The 21,593-nt window shown below is 45.7% G+C and overlaps 1 protein-coding gene across 4 annotated transcripts in view; it reads right to left on the minus strand.

The window, feature by feature from the left end:
• Positions 1-21,593, minus strand: part of YAP1 (Yes1 associated transcriptional regulator) — a 182,273-nt gene that overhangs the window by 100,455 nt on the left and 60,225 nt on the right. For all 4 annotated transcript variants that reach the window (XM_086935277.1, XM_086935279.1, XM_086935281.1 and 1 more), the window contains exon 3: positions 16,176-16,291. In XM_086935277.1, coding sequence (XP_086791403.1) covers positions 16,176-16,291 — 116 coding nt within the window. The remainder of the gene's footprint in view (positions 1-16,175; positions 16,292-21,593) is intronic.

Consider the following 21,593-nt stretch of genomic DNA (forward strand, 5'->3'; position numbering starts at 1 on the left):
TTAGATAAGGCTTTGAGTACTTGGCACAAAGATGCAGATGAAGCCTTCAAAGCACTGCACATAACCCCATGTAGCCTTATCACAGGTCACAGTATCACTAAGAGGCCACCGGATGCGGAAAGTATACCCTAGTTCTGGCAGTAGTGGATGCAGCATTAGTGCTAAGACCTGGGCACTATACCCCAAGCTATGGCTACCAGAACTAAACGCTTCTGCATGTAATCTCCAGAACTGGACAGAATGTATGAAATATCCTCCCCAGGACAAGGTGAGCAGGTGAGGTCTCCTGGACGTCACACAGTGCTGCACATGAACTCCCAAGAACTAGAAACAGTAAGGAGTAGTTTCTGTCCTGTAACTCCAGTTCTGTAGTAGGGGTATCTCTGTTATAGTCATAATCTAGTGAATAGTCCCGCCCATGTGCGCGGACCCCGGAGCAATCAAAAATAATCTCTTAAGCTGTCAAAACATGCAGAACTGCATAGACACTTAAGAGAGAATTTAAAGACAAATAATGCAGCCTATATCCACAGGCTACACTGTCCAATACTTCAACTGGAAATTCCACCAAAAACCACAACAGCACAGCCTGTCCAGGGTTTTCCACAGAGAAAAACCTTGCTTTGAACAGCAAAACCCTCTGGAATGATAGAGAGGAAGGAGTGGACAGACAAGCCCCATAGGCTGCCATTATGTGGCTCAAAACAGGATACTGTGCCTTTAAGAGAACTTCCCAGAAGCCTCACAGTATCCCAGAATGCAGTGCAGGTCCCTTTCACCTTCAGTTCTTTTTGAAGGCGTAACACGCCAGACCTGTAGCATTCCTTACCTGAATATCTCTCTCCACCGGGGAGGAGGGCGGGCGCTTATGACTATAACAGAGATACCCCTACTACAGAACTGGAGTTACAGGACAGAAACTACTCCTTCTGTAGTAGGGGATCTCTGTGTATAGTCATAATCTAGTGAATAGAATGGCAAGCCCATCCCCACACCAAAGCAGCGGTGGAGAAACGAGAAATAACACCACTATTGTGCGAACAAATTTCGCAGCGAAGCCTGCCCAACCTGAGCATCTGCCCTGGTATCAGTGTCCAGACAGTAATGCTAAGCCAAGGTATGGACCGTCTTCCAAGTGGCGGCCATGCAGATTTCTGCAATCGGAACATTAAGCAGCAAAGCAGTCGCTGCAGCTTTGCCCCTGGTGGAATGAGCCTTAGGTTTACCTCCTAAGGTCGTATTAGTCTGTTGGTAACACAATAGTGTACAGGACACAATCCACCTAGAGATGGACTGTTTTGAGGTAGCAAAACCGGTCCAGACTGATTCATAATTGTCAAACAATTGATCTGAACCACGAATATCTCTGGTTTTAGCCAGATAAAATTCCAACACCCTCCTAACATCCAGGGAATGTAGGGACCTTCCCGCTGGAGATGCCGGATTCTGAACAAACGTAGGCAAAGTTATTGTCTGATTGACATGAAAACCAGAAAGAACCTTAGGAAGACATTCAGGGTGAGTATGCGTAACAACCTCAGCAGCATGAAATACAGTATAAGGTCCTTGGCAACACAACGCCTGAATACCACTCCCCCTGCGGGCCGATGTGATGGCCACGAGGAACGCCGCCTTCCAGGACAGATGCTGCAACGAAGCCCTATGAATAGGTTCAAAAGGCTCCTACATCAATCTGGACAGCACCACATTCAATTCCCATGAAGGCGAAGGAAGCCAGACAGGAGGGAATGCTTTCTTCCAGCCTTCCAACAAATCTTTGATCACAGGAATCTGGAAGAAGGAAGTCTGAAGGGCATTTCCTGTAGGCAGTCAGCGCAGCAATATGAACCGTAATGGAGTAGACATTAAGGCCCGACTGCGCCAGGCGTAGAAGATACAGAAGGAAGACATCTTCCTTACACGTCGACAGGGCATGGTCGTTGGACTTGCACCAGATGCAAAAACTTCTTTCACTATTAAGCAGAAGAAGTCCTAGTGGAAGGATGCTTAGCCTCCTTCAGTATGTCCATACAAACTTCTGGTAGATTCAAATGGCCATATCACACTATCTCAGGAGCCATGCAGCCAAACTCAAAGACGAGAGGTTGGGGTGCAACGTCTGCCCCCTGAACATTGCGTGAAGGTCCGGCCTGCAAGGCCTCCGTATGAGAGGACGGAGAGACCGGTGAAGCAGGTCCGTGAACCACCACTGTCTGGGCCATTCCGGGGCAATCAGGATCATCCGCGCCCTGGACTGGGACAGCTTGATGAACACCGCCGGAATCAAGGGAAAGGGTGGAAAACCGTACAGAAAGCTGTTCGACCAGTTAATCCAGAACGCATTCCCCAGCTTCCCCACAGGCAGTACCTGGAGGCGAAGTCTCGGCATTCGCCGAAGACTTCTCCTAGTACTTCGTCGTTTATGACCCACTCATGGCTTTCCTGAATCAGTCTGCTCAGCACGTCTGCCCGAGCATTCTGCACACCTGGCAGATGGGTAGCCGTTAGAGTCAGTCGCCAGATCGCCCGCGCCTCCTGCGACAGAGTGCGCGATCTCGAACCCCCCTGCTTGTTGAGGTAATACATTGTGGTCAAATTGTCCGTCCGTACAAGCAGAGAGTTGGTCTGGAAGGACGGAAGAAACGCCTTCAATGCCAAGGGAACAGCTCTGAGTTCCCAGAAAATGATGTGATACGAGGACTCCATCGGGGGCCACGTTCCTTGTATCTGCAAGTCTCCGGAAAGCGCCCCCCAGCCGTGGGGAGACGCATCCGTCACGACAGTCTGTGTGGAAATGTCCTTGTGAAAGGGAACCCCTCTTAGGAGATTCTCCGCTGAACACTACCACTTCAGAGACTGAAGAGCACGCAGAGACAGTCGTATCTTATCGCCCAAGGATCCTTTCCTCTAATCCCACTGATCCTCCAAGCACTCCTGCAAAGGTCTCATGAGCAGCCGTGCGTGTGGCGTGAGGAACATACAAGAGGCCACCGACCCCAGTAGAGAAGACACCGTCTCCACTACCGTAGATGGGGCGGTCACAAGAGCCTGAGCCTTCCCAAGGGGAGATAATCGACTCTCCACCGAAGGAGACACGCTTGCTGACAGCGTATTGACGGAGGCTCCCAAGTACTGTATGCACTGGACCGGAATGGGGACAGACTCGGACATGTTGATGTGCAACCCCAGCTCGTTCCAGAGAACGCACGTCCTCCTGAAGTGCGCCTGAGCTTCCGAGAAGGAGGAGGCCTTGATCATCCAATCGTCCAGGCACGGTTAGAGAAGCCACCTCGTTCTTCCACAGGCGTGCAGCTACCACTGCCATGCACTTCGAGAATAGTCTGGGCGCAGACTTCAGCCCGACTGGCAGTACTGTGTACTGATAATGATGGGCGCAGACCTGGAATCGCAGGAACTTTCTGTGTGCAATGAGCACATGGGAGTATGCATCCCGTAGAACTATGGCACCAAGCCAATCTCCCTGTTGCAGCAGAGCATAAACCTGATGCAACGACAGCATGCGAAACTCCTCTACTGCGAATCCACTTGTTTGCTTGTTGCAAATCCAGAATGGGCCGGAACTCGTTCCTGTCCATCTCACGAACCAGAAGAACCGGGAGTACAGACCTCTCCTCTTTTGAGACAGAGGTACGTCCTCTATCGCCCTTGTCCTAGACAGGATAACGGCCTCTGCTTAGAGCTCGCACCGCTGAAACCGCGAGCCGACCGGAGGAAGTGCTGGAGGAGAGCCGATGAACCGAAGACTGACTTAGACCCAGCCGGCCTTTGTTCGCCGAGGAGCCACAAGCTCTCCCGCGTATGCGCACAATATACTTGTAAAGCATCAAATAGAGGCCCGGGACCACCGGCCAATCCTGGGAGGAAAAACGCCGCTAGAAAGGGCAGAAGGCCTCAGGCCGTTCTCCATGCCCCAAACCTACAGCCGTCCAAAAGTCTCCGATTCAGACTTCATGCGGGCCACTCACTACTCTCATGGCAACCCAAGGGTTGCCCAAAGAACGGGAGAGTAGAAGCACACTGCTGAGCCGCAGGCTGCAGAGACGTCAGGCAAATAAAAGTATGGCAATGTAGGACAAACCCACAATACCTGGGGGTCGGCAGGAGAGAAAAACGTCGCTCCGACACTGATGCCTAGATCCGAAACTATCAGGCCCAGTAGACCACCTCTTGTAAGGCTTCCCTCCTGTCTCTCGGCAGAGGAACCACAAATCGGTGAAGAAAACCCCCCCCACAGAGGGATCTCACAACAACGGTCCAACAACGGCGGGCCACAGCGCGAGGCCTACATGCCGCCACCCCTGCGACCAAGTCAGGAGCACGGTCGGAGGCCGAACCTCCTGCCAGGCGGTAGTGGACGAAAGGTAAGTCCCGCCAACCAGTAAAGAGTCGGAGAGGGACTCCCCGTACTCATGGCAGACGCATCCCTGGCATCAAGGCGCGGAGGTTCGCAGACTGAGGGGCAAAGGGCCCCTGGGGTGGTGGACGGAAGAGGGAACCGAGGGGATTCTGAAACATCCCCGGTGGTCTCACCAGTAGTGGTTGAGCAGGAGGCGACCTAGCAGACGCGCAGGCATGCAAGCACTCAAAACTAAGCAAAAGGACAAACGTCCCTCGTGTACACGTGGTGAGTAACCACAAACTCCCCATCAGAAGGGTTCCTCGACGCTGATCAACTGCTCTGCGTCGTGAGTGGAAGGTGCCGGGAACACAAAGTCCCCTCTACGACGGGAGGCTCACCAAGGAGTGAGGACTGGAACCAGACCCAGGCGTCAAGAGCCGGCAGTACTCTGCGGCTGTAACCCATGACGCCGACCTCACTACGACGTCACCATCACTAAGACAGTGACTGTCTCTATGACAACCAACACTCAGATGTCAAAATGTCACTAGGTGTCAACCAAGGAGGCGCCGAGCCATCCCTAACGGTGACGTCCTGACCCAACGGAAGAGGGCAGAGCCCAAGTGACCAATGCCCCAAAAGGAGCATCACTGCTCCATGACGGTGAGCCTCACCGCTCCATGACGTCTAGCCTCACTGTCCCATGACGTCGAGCATCCCTGCCCCATGACGTCGAGCATCCCTGCTCCATGACGTCGAGCATCACCGTTCCATGACGTCAAGCAACACTGCTCCATGACGTCGAGGCACCCCATGACGTCGGGGAACCCCATGACGTCGAGGTACTCCATGACGTCGAGACACTCCATGACGTCGACACCGAGACACTCCATGACGTCGACGGCGAGACACTCCATGACGTCGACGGCGAGACACTCCATGACGTCGACGGCGAGACACTTCATGCTCGAGGCCCTTCATGACGTCGAGGCACCTCATGACGTCGAGGCACTCCATGACGTCGAGGCACTCCATGACGTCGACGTCGAGGCACTCCATGACGTCGACGTCGGGCACTCCATGACGTCGACGTCGGGCACTCCATGACGTCGACGTCGAGGCACTCCATGACGTCGACGTCGAGGCACTCCATGACGTCGACGTACTCCATGACGTCGACGTCGAGGCACCCCATGACGTCGACGTCGAGGCACCCCATGACGTCGACGTCGAGGTACTCCATGACGTCCAGGCACTCCACGTGCCGACTGGAACCGCGTCATAGCTCAGACGTGCCCTTACTGGGGATAACCCCAGAGATCACAGCCTGGGACTCAGTAGAGGACCTACCCTCACCTCACCCAGAGGCTGAAGATGCCTTCAAACTCCTCTGTTTGAAACCTGGAAGCCGAAGCCCCCTAGAAAAGAAGGTACAGAGAAGACAGGTGTCCAAAGACACAGGCAAGCACAGAGTACAAACCCTGTGAGCTTCAGCTTTGGCCTTCAGTTCAGCTGCAGACAAAGCACATGTCAGACTAGAAATAGTCTAAAGACAAAAAGACTGCAGAAATTCTGCCAAAAAACCACAGCAGAATGCAGATAAAGGCCAAAGACGTCGAGTGAAGCTACAAAAATCCAAAAATATCACAAAAATAGTATAAAAAAAGCTCAGAAAAGAAGAGCTAATGCTCCAGGGTCCTGCTAGCAGGAGCCGGAAAAAAGAACTGAAGGTGAAAGGGACCTGCACTGCATTCTGGGATACTGTGAGGCTTCTGGGAAGTTCTCTTAAAGGCACAGTATCCTGTTTTGAGCCACATAATGGCAGCCTATGGGGCTTGTCTGTCCACTCCTTCCTCTCTATCATTCCAGAGGGTTTTGCTGTTCAAAGCAAGGTTTTTCTCTGTGGAAAACCCTGGACAGGCTGTGCTGTTGTGGTTTTTGGTGGAATTTCCAGTTGAAGTATTGGACAGTGTAGCCTGTGGATATAGGCTGCATTATTTGTCTTTAAATTCTCTCTTAAGTGTCTATGCAGTTCTGCATGTTTTGACAGCTTAAGAGATTATTTTTGATTGCTCCGGGGTCCGCGCACATGGGCGGGACTATTCACTAGATTATGACTATACACAGAGATCCCCTACTACAGAACAGAAGATGAGGTAGCCAGAAAATGCACACAATAAGTCAGTGGTGGCCTTTAAATGAAGGAAAAGTACTTCAAGTTAAGCTTCACAAACTGGTCATTTTTCAGATTTCTCTACAAAGCTGAGCACAGTGCTCCTACGAAGGCCTTGCCAGTGAGGTCTACAGTGTACAGTGGAACGCAACATCTTTTGCTTCTCTTTTTAGCTCCCCTATACTCTTCTCACTGGTCTGGTGTTATTGCTGATCCACTTTAACCTAAACATGGTCTGGGGCAAGGAAACCTGTGTTTCCGCTTTCCTGTGATGTACCCGCTCATTATCTGCGAGGGAGAATTGCACTGGTGTGCTGACCTGAGCCACTATTATTATACGTAAGTGAGATGCTTACAATGCTGCTCCTGCTTCGTACCCTTCACATTTTCTTTGATGTAGCGAAGTTCACATTGGTATTCATGAAGCTTTATATATGCTGCGCTGCTAAACAAAACAAGCATTTGCAATGCAATAGGTCTCGCATTAGGAAAGTTTGAGCTATTGGTATTGTAAATGACATTTTTTATTTATGTGTTGGTTTTGAAAATAGCAAAATTAATAGCTTTGTCATTTACAATGCCAATAGTTATATCTTTTGCAAATGTGACACCTATAGCATTTGTAATGCAACATGTTTTGTATTTACGTGACTTAGATGTATTGATATTACAAATAACAATGGCTTTTATTTATTTTTTATAATCAATACTTAAATAAAAGTTATTGTAATTTTTAATGGCAATACCTTAAACTTTTGTAAATAACTTTTGTGAAGATTATGTTCAGTGTATGGGTTTGCGGTTGTTGATCTCTGTAGCTGGACTGAGACAGGAACACCCACAAACCCTCTCCTAGTTCTGAATGCATCATTACAGAGAGTCCTCCACACTGGCAGAATGTCCACACGTGCACTTTGAGTGTAAGGATGTCCGTCAAGCCTGATGCAGGTCAGGGTTGGGATTTTCATGCACAAAGTTCTAATTTAGCTTCTGTGCTTCTCTGCAGAATCTGCCCCTGACCCTCTACCTTCCCTTCAGGTCCCAATCTGCTCCTGGCTGCCTCACATCCTCCAACACCCCAGAATACAAGCTACGGACCAGTCTCATGTTCTCCAACATGTACCAGCCCTTCTTGTGACCATACACGTGTAATTCAGACATAGATGTGGTCTTGCAAGGACATGGAGTGGTTGGTTGTGGGACCAAAAGACCTGTGAACTCATCTGTGCTTTGATGCTTTGACACTTTGCCATGTGTGTGTTTCCATGCAAACGTGTGTTATCTTTCGTCCGAACTTTCTATATTTACCACAATTTGTAGCGCTTAAACCAGATTAAATGTGGGGTGTAAATGCTATGTGTGCTGTTATTTTATAATCATTTGTATAGTTAATGGCTGAGGTATGCATGACTTCACTGCAGACGTCCGCACGGGTCTGGGATTCCTCTGCGGCTGGAGTCGTGGGGGGCAGGTGGCATTGTGTCGGGTCAGTGTAAGGAGGGGCCTGGGGCATGTAGTGCTTAGCGTCAATCCCTATTGCTTCAATGAGACCACCCTGCCCCCACTGAGGTAGCTCACACTGTGCTCGCGTGTGCAGGTCTTTGTGTCTGGGTGAGCCAGACGTAAGGCTTAGCAGATGACCGCGTCAGAGAGGGATTGCTTAACTGTGTGCAGGCTCTTTGTGGCTACTTTTCTGCATCAAAAAAAATGTGATGTGTTGTTGATCTTAGGAAATCGTCATCGGTTGGGTGGAGAGCAGAGATCAGTGCAAACATGGTTACTGTACTTTTGAGCTCAGCTGAACTCGCTTGGGAGCACACCTGAGGACTGACGTGGGGGCTAAGCTGAGGACTGACGTGGGGCTGGGCTGGTCCTTACCCTGCAGCGGGGAGGTCAAACACAGGAGCAGGCTCGTCTTTCGATAACTCCGAGCACCTTTGTGGAGCCGGGTTATAAAGTCAGGAGGAGATGAGAGCCAGTGGCAAAATTCGGGTCCCGGCTTCCGAGCTCGACTAAACATTGTGATCCTGCACAGTTCATTTCGGCTCCTTGTGACCCGAGGTGCCTCATCCAACAAATATTCGAGTGCCAAGAGGTTACGGGGTTCAGAGCATGCGCTATAAGAGCAGATGCGTTCAATCAGACGTGTTGTAAAATCTCGGCTATTGCCAAATGAACAGTGTGCTCCTGGCAACTCTAGAACAAGTCCCGCGGCGACCCGGAAGCTCTTGGCCGGCCGGCCAATCCGGTCGCGGCCGACCGGAAGTCCCGCCTCCCGAGCTGCCGGCGCATGGAGCGCCCTGCCTGTCCGAATCAGCCCGGGTCCCCAGGAGGGGGCCGGGGAGAAGGAGGAGTGTGGCGCCTGTTGCGGGGCTCCTCGGACCTGAGGGAGCCCCGATTGTGAAGAGGAGACGAGACGCGCCGTGAGGCGCGGAGCGCGAGAGGAGCCCGCCGGAAGAGCGCAGTCGGTGAGTGGGGCCCAGGGCTGAAGTGAAGTGCGTGCGTGCCTGTTTGTATGCCTGGGAGGGGTGGGGTAGGGAGAGGGGGAGTGTGTGCGCGCGTGTGAATGTGTGTGCGCATGCGTGACTGTGATTGAGAGAGAATGCGAGGTAGGGGATAGTGTGCCTGTATGTATGCCTGTATGTGTGTCGTATGCCTGCGTGTGCATGCGCGCGCCTGTGTGTGTGTGTGTGTGTGCGTGCATGCAGAGGGGTGGGGGCTGCCTGTGTGTGTGTGTGAGCAAGGGATTTGATTCGCGCATGCGCAGCTACCAGACGCTCGCTCCCGAGGTGAAATCTGACCTCGTCAAAGCGCGCGTCTGGTAGCTGTCCTCATTCCTAAATACGGGCCACAAAAGGTCTGAAGCAGACACCCTCAATGCTCACGCATTGAGCGTGGGTCTGCTCGACCTAAAAACTTCTCATTACAGACAATTAGCTGCGTCAGTGATCCTTTCAAAGTACTTTAAGAGCAAGACATATCTGTTCCTGCTGCAGCTCAATTGGGAGTTGGCTTCGTGCAGTGGTACAGTGAAGTTTATATTTGTTAACAGATCATTTTTCTTGCCAGGAGGATCCAGTGTAAATTGTCTTCTCTATGTATCTTGGAGAAATCCTACTCATAGAGTTAAGGGAAGGGCAGGCAATCTTAAGTTTTTCATTCTGATATAAAAAGCCAATGCAAAGTCTCCAAGAGGCAGGTAGATTTCTTTAGATCTGTAGACAGCACAGTCACATAGTGCGGTGTTCACCATTTCTCTATCGCATATTTCACAGGTAATCTGTTGAACAGTCTATTACAATATTTCATTATTAATTTGGGTATGTTTTGTTATTGGCGTTTTTTAAAACTTTTTTGGCATCAGGTTATACAATCAGTCAAGCCATGTACAGACAGTACATTCAAAGACGGTCGCAAAGGAGTCACACCATACCAATAACAAGCAATAGCACTGGCCAAAACCAGGCAACTAACTGGTCATCACCTCTACATTGATGATACCAGTCAGAAAACGCAGTCTGACCGCACTCCTATACAGTAGTGGAAGTATACATCGTCATGGGTGAGCACGCCTATGGCGCAGGGTTTTGAGACAGAAGCGGGATGGGTGCCTGGGGGTGAGGAACACAGGCCTCTTGTGCCAGGATAACCTGCGAGCCATTCGTCCCCTCAGGTTATCTGTGATTCTATAGCACGCTAATCACCCTTGAGAGTATCCAGGAGCTCTATAGCCAATGTGTTAGGTCAGCACTGGAGGGCTTACTCGAAAAGCCAGGTCTTTAGCATCTTGTGAAAGTCAATACGTGGAAGCAGAGGCTCTGGAGTGTTACAGGAGAGCGTTTCAAGGTTTTTAGGGCCAGGTAAGAGGAGGCACTGGCCCCCACTCTACTTTTGTGTATGTGTGTGGTGTGTGCTAGTGAGAGACCAGCAGATATTTAAATGTTCTTGTGCACTTGTGGCATCTTAGACATTTTAAACTCTAATATCTATCCGTCGCAAAGCACACTTTTTCACTTCCATTTCAAAAGCCCTGTTGCAGTATAAGGAGGACTAAATTCTTGATGGACTAAAGGGTACTCGTCATAGAAAAGGATGAAATAATTAGCAAAACATTGGAAAAACTCCTTGCCCCCGAAGATATCAAAAACAATAGCATAACAACGGACATCAATGGCATGCAAACTCAAAAACGTAAACTCAGAAAAGGTACAGGTAACTTTAAATTGTAAAACGAATACTTCGATTTGTCAAAGTATTAAACAGTAAATATGTCCTTCCTCCATCAATACCAAAGATCAAATACAGGAGTCGTTAATTTCTCAAAAGAATCTACATCCTATTTTAGAATAAACACCTTCCTTCAGCAACACAGTGGATGAAAATAGAAGCAAGGATGAGAGATACCTTTTTTTTCTAGAGACAGGATCCAGACAGAGTCTGCTCAGAAGCAATTTCGGAAACAAACCGACCGGTGGTAAATGAAACAAATCTCATATCTACCTTTAACACAACATTTCCAAAAGAGAGTTAACAATACTTCATCTGGGTAAATAAAATTCTCATTTGTTCAATAGAAATTTACCAAATTCACAAGTCTGAAAACAAAAATCAGAATTCTCCCATAAAAAGAGGCAGAAAAAATATTTCAAAATTCCAGACCACTAAAGGATAGAGTATTTCAGAAAGACTCGCATAAAAAAAATTCTACCCACCTCCGTAAATTCTGCCAGGAAAAAGTCCAGTACAAGTGAGCTCTATTAAATCAGGCTCTAAAAAGAGAACATTTGATACCAATTTGATGACTAATAATCTGTGAAAACCCCTAGAACAAAACTCACAAAAATGAGGGTGGACTGCTATCCAAGAGACATCATACAACACTAAGGTGCTATGACAACTCAACACCAAGCATTACCAAAAATATAAATTTAATCCAACTCAATGGATGCATACACCAATATAGGTAATGGGGGAGAAGCCTGAAAGAAGATTCGCCAGGTCAGATGAGGAGTATCTTTTCCAAACAAATTTATACACCCCAGTAATATAGTTCTCCAGAAATAAACAAAATCCATCTTGCAGACCAATTACGTCTGGAAGTGAATTGGTCTCACAACCCACAGTTAAATATATTTATATTTTACAAAACATACATATCCTACAGTGAAGCATACAGAGACACCTGTGACATCAATGAACTACAAGGATTCCAATAACAATTAATGCACAGTTGCTACATACACAACCATACCCACGAGTGAGCCTTGGAAGTCTTTGAACTATCTAGGAAACAAGGAAAAACCAGGTCCTACCAAATATTTTCCTGGAAAAAATTAGCTGTTCTGAAGTCATCTTTCGGGAGAAAAAGACTTGGCTTTCTTCACGAGGGAGAGCAACCAAGCCCACTTGGCCTTTCTTGTAACGTATTGCAATAATGAAAGGGTGGTGTCAAGGGTGAATCCCACAGATTTTGAGACAACTATTAGATAGGATGGAGTTAGTAGGATTAGGTTGGAAAGCCAGTCGCCAATCTGAGGTTGTTTGGTGCTTTTGGCAAACAAGAGTGAATTCAATCTTTGGGATTTTAGTCTCAGTATTTTTCTAGGTAAATATAATTTTTTGACAGAGTTACCTATCATCTGCATACTGATGCTCTAGATGCCGCAGTCAGAATTAATGCACAGTTGCTACATACACAACCATACCCACGAGTGAGCCTTGGAAGTCTTTGAACTATCTAGGAAACAAGGAAAAACCAGGTCCTACCAAATATTTTCCTGGAAAAAATTAGCTGTTCTGAAGTCATCTTTCGGGAGAAAAAGACTTGGCTTTCTTCACGAGGGAGAGCAACCAAGCCCACTTGGCCTTTCTTGTAACGTATTGCAATAATGAAAGGGTGGTGTCAAGGGTGAATCCCACAGATTTTGAGACAACTATTAGATAGGATGGAGTTAGTAGGATTAGGTTGGAAAGCCAGTCGCCAATCTGAGGTTGTTTGGTGCTTTTGGCAAACAAGAGTGAATTCAATCTTTGGGATTTTAGTCTCAGTATTTTTCTAGGTAAATATAATTTTTTGACAGAGTTACCTATCATCTGCATACTGATGCTCTAGATGCCGCAGTCAGAAAGAGTGGATTTGATAGATTGATTCCATGAAGAAGTTAAAGATGATCAGAGAAAGGATGTGGCTCTTGGGTGCTCGGCACGATGCAGCGCATGTCTGATCATGTGGCTCTACCTGCACGAGCTGGTACTGGTTGGTGAAGATGTAAACCATAGCAAGAATGTCTGGAAATCACATTTGTGTGTTCTTTGTGTTAATCAGAGCAGGGTGGTCCACTGTGTTGAAGGCTGAAGAGAGTAAAGCAGGATTTGAATACAGGGGTCGTTCCTGTAGTTGAGGAGAAAGGCTTCTTCGACTAACTGAAGTGTGCCAGTCTCAGTGCTGCAGCTTGTTCTGAAGCCTGATTAATAGTTCATATGGAAGATTATCCTTGCTGATGTGCTCCTGAAGCTGGGTGTTAACTGCTTTTTTGATGGTTTTCCCTGTGAATAGAAGGCATGTAATAGGGTGGAAACTGGTAAGGTTCTCTGGGTTCAGACATGGTTTCTTTACCAGGCTGAAGTATATGACCCGTCTTATGGGCATCTGGTAATTTTCCTAAGTTTAGGGAGGCGTTCACAATGAGAAGGAGTGCAAGAGTCTCTCCTCGAAGTGATGTGATCATGGAAGGAGGGGAGTCGCCTTCATAAGAGGATGCCTTGAGTAAGTACATGATATGGTTGAAATCCATGTGCCAGATTGAATTGAAGGGAGAAGAGGTTGATAGTATTTCTGGGAAAGAATGGCTGTAGAGTTTGAAAGTCTTCCCTGCTATTGGTTGCCTCACTAATGGTGTTTTTGTAATAAGACGCTTTTAGCTGTAACGAGGAATTGGCAATTAGTGCAGAGTGTTTTGAGGAGGGTAAAGTGATCCAAGAGTTTTGTTCTTTACCATTTTTTTTCCTGTGTTGCATGGTACATTTATTTTTGTGAAGCACTTGAGTGTGCCAGGGTGCTGAGCGATTTGGCTTGGCAGATCAGGTTTTCAGTAGAGAATAGAGTTCAGCATTAGTTCTCATAGTGTTCAATATTACGGGAAGAGTAACGACCTCTTTGGTGAGCTGGAAGTGTTCTTTCAGGTTGGAAAGATTGTGGATTTTTTTCCAGATAGATGTCTGATGAATGTATGGAAGGTTATTTTCCCCTTTTTCCAGTTGTTATTGATGCTCGCTCTGGTATGTTTTAGAGATATTGAAGGCTGTTAGTAAGTACTGAATCTAGTACGGGACTACAGGTGGCAGGTAATGGGTTCTAGGGGATGCTCATAGGATGAGCTCCAGTGTTACCTCTGGAGTGGGTTGGGTTATTAGTAAGTTTTTTTATATAGAGTATGTTGAGATTTGTGTAGAAGGCCTCTTTACTACATTTCATGTTGGATTTGCTGGGGAGGTTGAAGTCTTGAGAAGTGTGGGGTGGCTCAGCTGGGTGAATGCAGAGGAGAGGACCGAGATTTCTTCCAGAAGTGCCTGTTTGGCCCAGGCAGTTGGTAGATTAGATAAAAGGAGGCTGTTTTGGAGGTTGAGAGGGGAAAGTGGCACAGATGAGCTTGAAAGACTTAGAGTACAGGAACAGGATATCCTATGTAGGTCTAAGTCCCCCTCCTGGTTTCAGTGAACTGTGTATGTGTTGCATTCGATACCCATCAAGATGAGGATGTCCAGGATGTGCATGGAGGAGGATGTGAACCAAGTTTAAGTTATGAAGTGTGCATCCAGGTTGTTTTGGGTGATGTCTGGAGTGTATGACTGCAGAGTGTGCATTAATGAGCAACAATTGAGTAGAGTGTGTTCCACTGTGTACAGGTGTGTATTCTAGTAAGTGGTATGTGGACGAGTAACAGTTAGGTGTGTGAATGGTTTGAGTGTGTTTGGATAGGTGTGTGGGAACAGTGAAATGAAATGAATGAAATGAAATTAGATTTATAAAGCGCATGGCTGCCAGGGAGTGTCCCAGCGCTATAGAACAAGGAACAGCTGTGTGGGAAAACCGCCACTTAGAAGTCCTGAGGGAACAGGAACGTCTTCAGAAGCTTTCGAAACCTAGGATAACTTGGTGTGAACACATGAAGAAGCTAGTTAATCTGGAGAAGGAATTCAGGTCATACATTTGTCTAGGTCCAAATAGGTGCTGCCCTTTAGCTCGGGATGCCCTTAAGACCTGCCTAAAGTAGGGGCAGGCAGGAAATGACCGATGGAAAACAGGGAAATCACTTCCTAAGAAATCTGGAGAATTCTTCTTGTAAAGATGGACGCTGGGAAATGAGGTCCACCAGCAAAGGTTCTTTTAAAAATGGATTTGGCTGAAAGCCAGAGCTGTTACTTCCTGTTGAGATGCTGTTAAAGTGATGTAGCAGAGGGAAAGAGGGGCGAGCTGGGAACAACAAACCAAACTAATGACTGGCAGCACAGCTGTGAAACTGAAGGCCATGTACCCTGAACGATCTGGCCATCAATGATAAATCGCAAAACTCAACATTTAGATAGACTACATTTATGAAACTAAACCGATTTATTTCTCAGCTTGAACGTTTCATTATGATGTAACCAAACCAATACATTTTGTGATTTAAAAAAAAAAAGAATCTCAGTTTTTGTGTCCAAGAAAGAACTCTTTAGGCATGATATGTTAATAAGTCTTGTAAAGCGAGCGAATACCCGCAGGTGTCTTGGCGCTGGTTAGAGTGACGAAGAAATACAGATGTCTATAGAATTAACCAGTGTTAAAAGCCAGGGATTTCACGGTTTCCAAAAAATAAGCAAGTTAGGGTGTTTTTGATCGCAGATGGTAGGGCATTCCAGGCCTTTGCCGTTCTCAGAAAAAAGCTCCCACCGCCCCAAGTGGACAGTCGGAATCTGGAAACAGCTATACGTTTAGCTGAAGTTGAACGCAATACTCGGACTGGTTTATACCACTTAAAACTATGCTGTAGATAGGCCAGGCCTGAGCCATGAAGTGCTTTGCAAGAAATACAGGGAGACTTGAGTGCACCTCTGTCTGATTGGAAGCCAATGTAAATTCTAAGGAAACAGATTGATATTTTGTTATTTTTAATAGAAGTCTGGCTGCTGAATTTTGCAAGATTTGTAGTCTATTAAGAGTATACTGAGGTGCTGTAAAGAAATAATCATCAAGGTATTGGTGAAACAAAACGTGATGTACTTTCTCTGTAAAAACCATCTGCACACCTCAAAACCTCAATGAACTAGAGTGGCTTTCAGTTAGACTTCAATCTTCATTTTGACATTTTTTTTTACTACATAGTTTAACTTTTACATAATATTCTGCCCTTGCAGAGATCCTAAAATCCAGTTACTGTAAGAAAGGCTTAACTAGTGATAAGAACCATTGCATTTAGCATGGAAACATAGCCACTGATCCTCCACATCAACAGGTCTCTGCAATATATTATTACTGTCCACTATAGCTTTCCATAGATCTAAATTTGCATCCTTTAATACCAAAATACATATTTATTCAATGTCCCCTCCCCATCCTCAAAACAACATTCTGGTACCAAGAGGTTATGTTGTTTGGCTTACCTGTTGTAGGACTCATGAGATTCTGCTGCACTGCAGGGCTGGTGGGGGCTGTAACATTCATCTGTGAAAGAATGGCCTTTCTGGGGTCCTGCCACGTTGTAGTCTGATCAATGTGACTAAAAAAAGAAAGAATCAACGTGTCACACAATCTTGATTTTTTCTATAAAACTTTTATTTGATGCAGAAATATTAAAAATCAACAGTACCAGGAGAAGATTGAGGCAATTAATATATACAACTATGCCACATTTAAACTCAAACCTTGGTTGTCTAGAGGCAAAACCGATGAGTAAGCTTACATGTCACCTATTTTCACAGTAATTGGTACTAGCAATCGCCTACATTTACACTAGTCTCATATTAGACAACTGATGAGGGCCAAATGGCACAGAGTCTAAGCCTACTTTGCATTTGTTATGACTAAATCTTCCTTTCATAAACTTCATCCCTGCAAAGCTTGGCCAAGACATGGAGTCATGTTTTCAGTCACAGGATGGTTGTGGAAGTTTGTATATGTTTTTAACCATTGCCTTTATGTGAATGGCTTTATAAGAGATCTCACTTGAGAGCAAGCATTTCCATGGGATGTAGTTATGATTATGGAGGCTAAAAGATTAGTTTCTAAAGTCCATTTCATAGCAAGTCAATAGATTAAACAATAGTATCTAGAGAGGGATAGTTCCCAATACATTCATAAATTTAAACCTTTTTTATGGGCTGACTTGACAACGCAGCTGTCACCAGTTAATTATGTGGTCATCAATAGAGAGGGAGTTTGGCTCCGCCCACAGTGTGAGCCAGTAGAACATGTTTTGATTGGGCAGATGCTGTGTGCTTGTACAAAAAAGTGCTTGCTCTCAATGTGATCATTTTGTTTATTTATTTGGCTGCCTAAGTTTGAACTTCCAGGGGCACACCTATGACATTTGAATGCTATTAAATTGTTTTGGATAACTAGATAATGGATGCTGTTTTTCTCTGGCAGCAGCACAGATGAGAAGAGGGCAGTCAATTACCTACATGGATTTTTAGGTCTGGCTTGGCAGTGCAACCATCACCTTTCTTTTTATCCTACAAAAATATTATTGTACAGTTCTTTGCTTCCACACAAATACATATGTATTCCTAAGCTATTTATTTGTAATGCTTCATATTACCATGCAACATTCCTTTAAAGCCAGACCCACTGGCATTGCCAACGCTTGTGTATTATGTAGGAGATACCTGCTTTAGGCTAAGTGTCTCTTGTTGTGGAGGTACTATTTGGATGAACTCAGCAGTACTTATACATTTTAATTCATATAGCAGAAGCAGTACAGTTTCTCTTTCCAATGAGTAGCATCTTAAATCCAAGTGCAAGCCAAGAGTACTGTGCCCTACATGTCTTGTTCCTTATTAAATAACCACATTAATATAATGGGCATTCTTCATGTACCTTTTAGAGCTGTATCACATTAAAAATGAAAAATATAGTTTTCCTGGTCTAGAGTCAAGCTGAACTGCACTGTTTAAAAGGTAATACATGTATCCTTTTGGCACGAATTGTCAAAGCCCACTGATTTGACCTCAAAATACTTTATTCTCCTACCGAGTAACATCCTATCCCATCAGCTTTGAATTTAAATGTCACAATTCACTCAAGTGTTAAGTGTGCTACCACTCCTTGTACTTTCTTTCTTTCCTCATCTTTTCCTATATCTTCTAATTTCTTCACCAGTGCCCCATTGTCCCGGTGTCTAGCCTCTTCCATGGAAGCCCAACATAATTATAGAATCATTGATATTTGGCATTCAAGAATTCACCAGCTAGAAATGCTTTTATTTAAGTTTTGTATATTTGGATGCGTTACTGTCCAGAAGAGGGTTGTCTATTATTGAACATAGGGTAGAGCAGAATATACTATGAAAAGATGGCTCAGGTCCTATCTCAATGTCGAATGTTGACATCAATTATTGAGGTAGCAGTGTTCTGATTGTTGTTTGCTTGCTGGATAACCCGTCTTGAAAATAGAGGGCAAACATTTTGTAGAGAAGTATTACGGTTCGTCCAAACTTTCTAATGAAAGGGCATTTTTTTATATACTTATGCTTACACTGTTGGCCAGTCAATAGATCTGCACCAAATTTGGCTCTAGGTACACAATGGCTGGCGCTTACACCACATACATATGAGAGTAATCGTCGAAAACTGGTAAATGATAAGTCCCTAGCTCGAGGTCAAATCCAAAAGAATGAATTTTGAAGGTTGTCACAATAACAGTCATTGCTATTCGTCAATAAGCAAACAAGTACATAGAGCAGCCACAGCAGCAGACATGCTTCATCCTCTTGAATTTGAATTTAATCAAGGCTGACCATTAACAGGAGTATAGGCCAGGCATGGTCAAGTCCAAAAATCAAGTTTTCGCCTTATCACATGTTGGTTTGTTGATAAATGTAGCACTATCTAATTAATCCACACAAAATTTAGCAGACAGTTATAAGGTTTAAGTTTATCATTTATGTCAAGAGTAAAGCAGGGAATGTGGCACATGGCAGGTAAACGCAGTCCTTCAAAAAGAAAATACCAGAAGTTCGCTGAAAAACAGTTAAAGGTGTGTTGTGTTCAATGAGCACAAAATCATAAAGTCCTCGAAATACACCAGTTATGGTGTTCAACACACAATGTACACCATAGCTCATACTCCTTTACATTTCTCTCTTTGTAGACAGGTTTATTATTCAACACAGCGGGGACAGGGGTTTTAGTGTGCATTGCACACAATAACAGGTGAATTTCAGGGCATTTTCTGTTTTATGTCGACTGATCCTCAATTTTGCATTTAACTTTTTTGTGACTGTTTCTTAAACATATCTATCTACATCGAATCTTAACATCTATAGCATGGTAGCCTCATCAGTGCATCATATAAAAAAGAGGCGCAGGCAACATCCCATGTGTTTGTTTGAAAAGTTAATTTTGTTTAATTTTATTCCAAAATGCAACGTTTTGGCTCGCCGTATTTCGGCTACAAAGTAGCCATGGTCATAATATCGGATGCCATCTTAGAATCAGCTTTTATACTTGTTCACCACGTGTACAAGGTATATATATCATCATGTGTCACCCTATTTCTAGAACCCTTTGTGCATTGGCATGTGATCTTGTAGCAACCCAGAATGTTTAATGATCATTTCATAATTTTCAGACCTAGCCATATGGGCTGTAGCACACTGCACTCAGTCAAGCTTACAAAGGGCCAATCACTAATGAACAGTCCCGCCCCTGTGGGCATTATTGTTCAGCCACTATGTTCAGTGGTTTGCCCGAGGGTGATGCATTCCATTATACAAAGGTACTGTCATTTCACCTCAGTTGGTTATCATTTTATACCTTCAAGTCAATGTGAGGTTTTTTTCATTCGTCCAATAAAAAAACATTTAGGGAGGGAAGAATGGGCTGGGGTAAGCACAGAGACAATGGAGGTTGGGCGGGTGGGGTTGGGGCAAGCACACAATGGAAGGTGGGATTGGGGCAAGAACACAGTGGAAGGTTCAAGCACACAATGAAGGGTGGGGTTGAGGCAAGCACAAAATGGAGGGTGGGCATGTGAGGTTCGGGCAAGCACACAATGGAGGGTGGGCGGCTTGAGTATGGGCAAGAACACAATATAGGTTCAAGCACACAATGGAGAGCAGTTGGAGTTGGGAAAGCAAATAAACAAGCAAACTGGCAGAGGGTTGGTGGGTGGGCCACAAGAAAGCACACAGACCATGGAGGGTGGGTGCAGAATGGGTTAAGAACACGAGGGAGACATTTGGAAAACATACACTCACTCTTAGAGTGTTTACATAAAAAGAGAAAAGTAGCACCTGAAAAAGCAAGCAATGGAAGGACACAGTATTGCATCCATGCTCCTGGGCAGGACAAACACAATAATTATAAGGATAGCTTATAGAAGTTGATCAATAAGCAAGCAAGAAAATGAGTGACAATGGATCTAACCAGTTGTAAGCAGTGGGTGGCCTCAGAGCGCACTGTAATGTAACAAAACGTCACGCAAGAGACAACTTATGGGTCGCCTTAGACCAGACTTAAAAAAAGGGGAAAAACATCTACATGATTATGGGGCGCTGTTTAGCCCTGCCTGACAGCCAGTACCCTTTTGGACCCTGCTCCGCAGCACTGTACTAAAGACCCCTAGCCTCCATCCAATTCAGGCACCCCACAACCCTAAACCGATGTTCATCTTTTTCCATTTTTGCTCATTTCTCAACTTTTTCCTTTCTTGCTCCTTTTGCATTTTTCACCTTTTGCACAGTTCTGTCCAGTTTTCTCACTCTTTCCAATTACTCCTCTTTTGCATCCTACTGCCAGCTCCCCACTATGCTCTGTCCCTTTGTCTCTCAATTGCACTTTGCCCAGCGTTGATGTTCTCACTTTTGCCTCTTTTCCCTCATCATTGACTCGTATTCAGTTCTCTTCTCCTATTAGTTTCTTTTTCCCCTCTTTTTGACGTCTTCTGCCTCCTTCTGCTGTCTCAACTTTTCATGGCACACTCTTAATAGCTGTTCCTGCATTTCCCAATGAAAACTCCTATTCTTCCCAGCCACACCCACTACCTCATCTCTTTCCCATCTCCCAAAACTTCTTAATGGCAGCTATGCTGAAGGCAAGTTAGTCTACTGCCATCTGCGTTCGGTCCATGCCTAGTGCCAGGACCACCGCCTGCCACCCATCCCACCGTAGTCCTAGATGCTACTTGGATAAAGAACTCCATGCCATGAACACCAGACGCCCATACGTGCACTGCACCTTGGCCTCCACCATCTACACTGAAGGAACATTCTCCTGTGTCTTGCTTGTTAATTCTCTGGTTTTCCCTCCCATTCCCACACTTCCTGACTCCTTCCATCTCATCACTGAAGCGCACTACCAAACCTTGTGAGACACCACCAGGCACAGCATACATTCCACCAGGACCTGCCTTCTTCTGAACACTCACTCGCTTGTAAAACATGGCATCAAACTGGGATCTTCATACACTCTGATGGATCAGCACCTTCCTCTAGGTCTGTGGGCCACCAAAATAGGGGCCAACCCTCCGATGCTTCCACAGGCTCTATGACCCCCTTCCGCACATTCAAATGTATACTTAGGACTCTGGCCACTGGAGTCACACAACCTCTCAACTTAATCTTATGTACATAGGTGCGGAGACATCCTAATTGTTTGCAGGAAATTGTGAGATGGCAACTTTGGAAATCCTAACACCCATCCAACGCTTGCCACTGACACAAACACACTTGTTGGGGATGAGGTGCTGGCAATGGAACCCGATACACACCCCAACTTGTTTGATGCAAAGAAATTCCCTACCTCTGAAAAAAAAGTCGCCTTTGACAGCCAATTATATTTTACCTTCAATATACTGTATTC

Source organism: Lissotriton vulgaris, chromosome 8 (genome assembly GCF_964263255.1).
Source record: "Lissotriton vulgaris chromosome 8, aLisVul1.2, whole genome shotgun sequence".
In the NCBI taxonomy this organism is placed as follows: Eukaryota; Metazoa; Chordata; class Amphibia; order Caudata; family Salamandridae; genus Lissotriton; species Lissotriton vulgaris.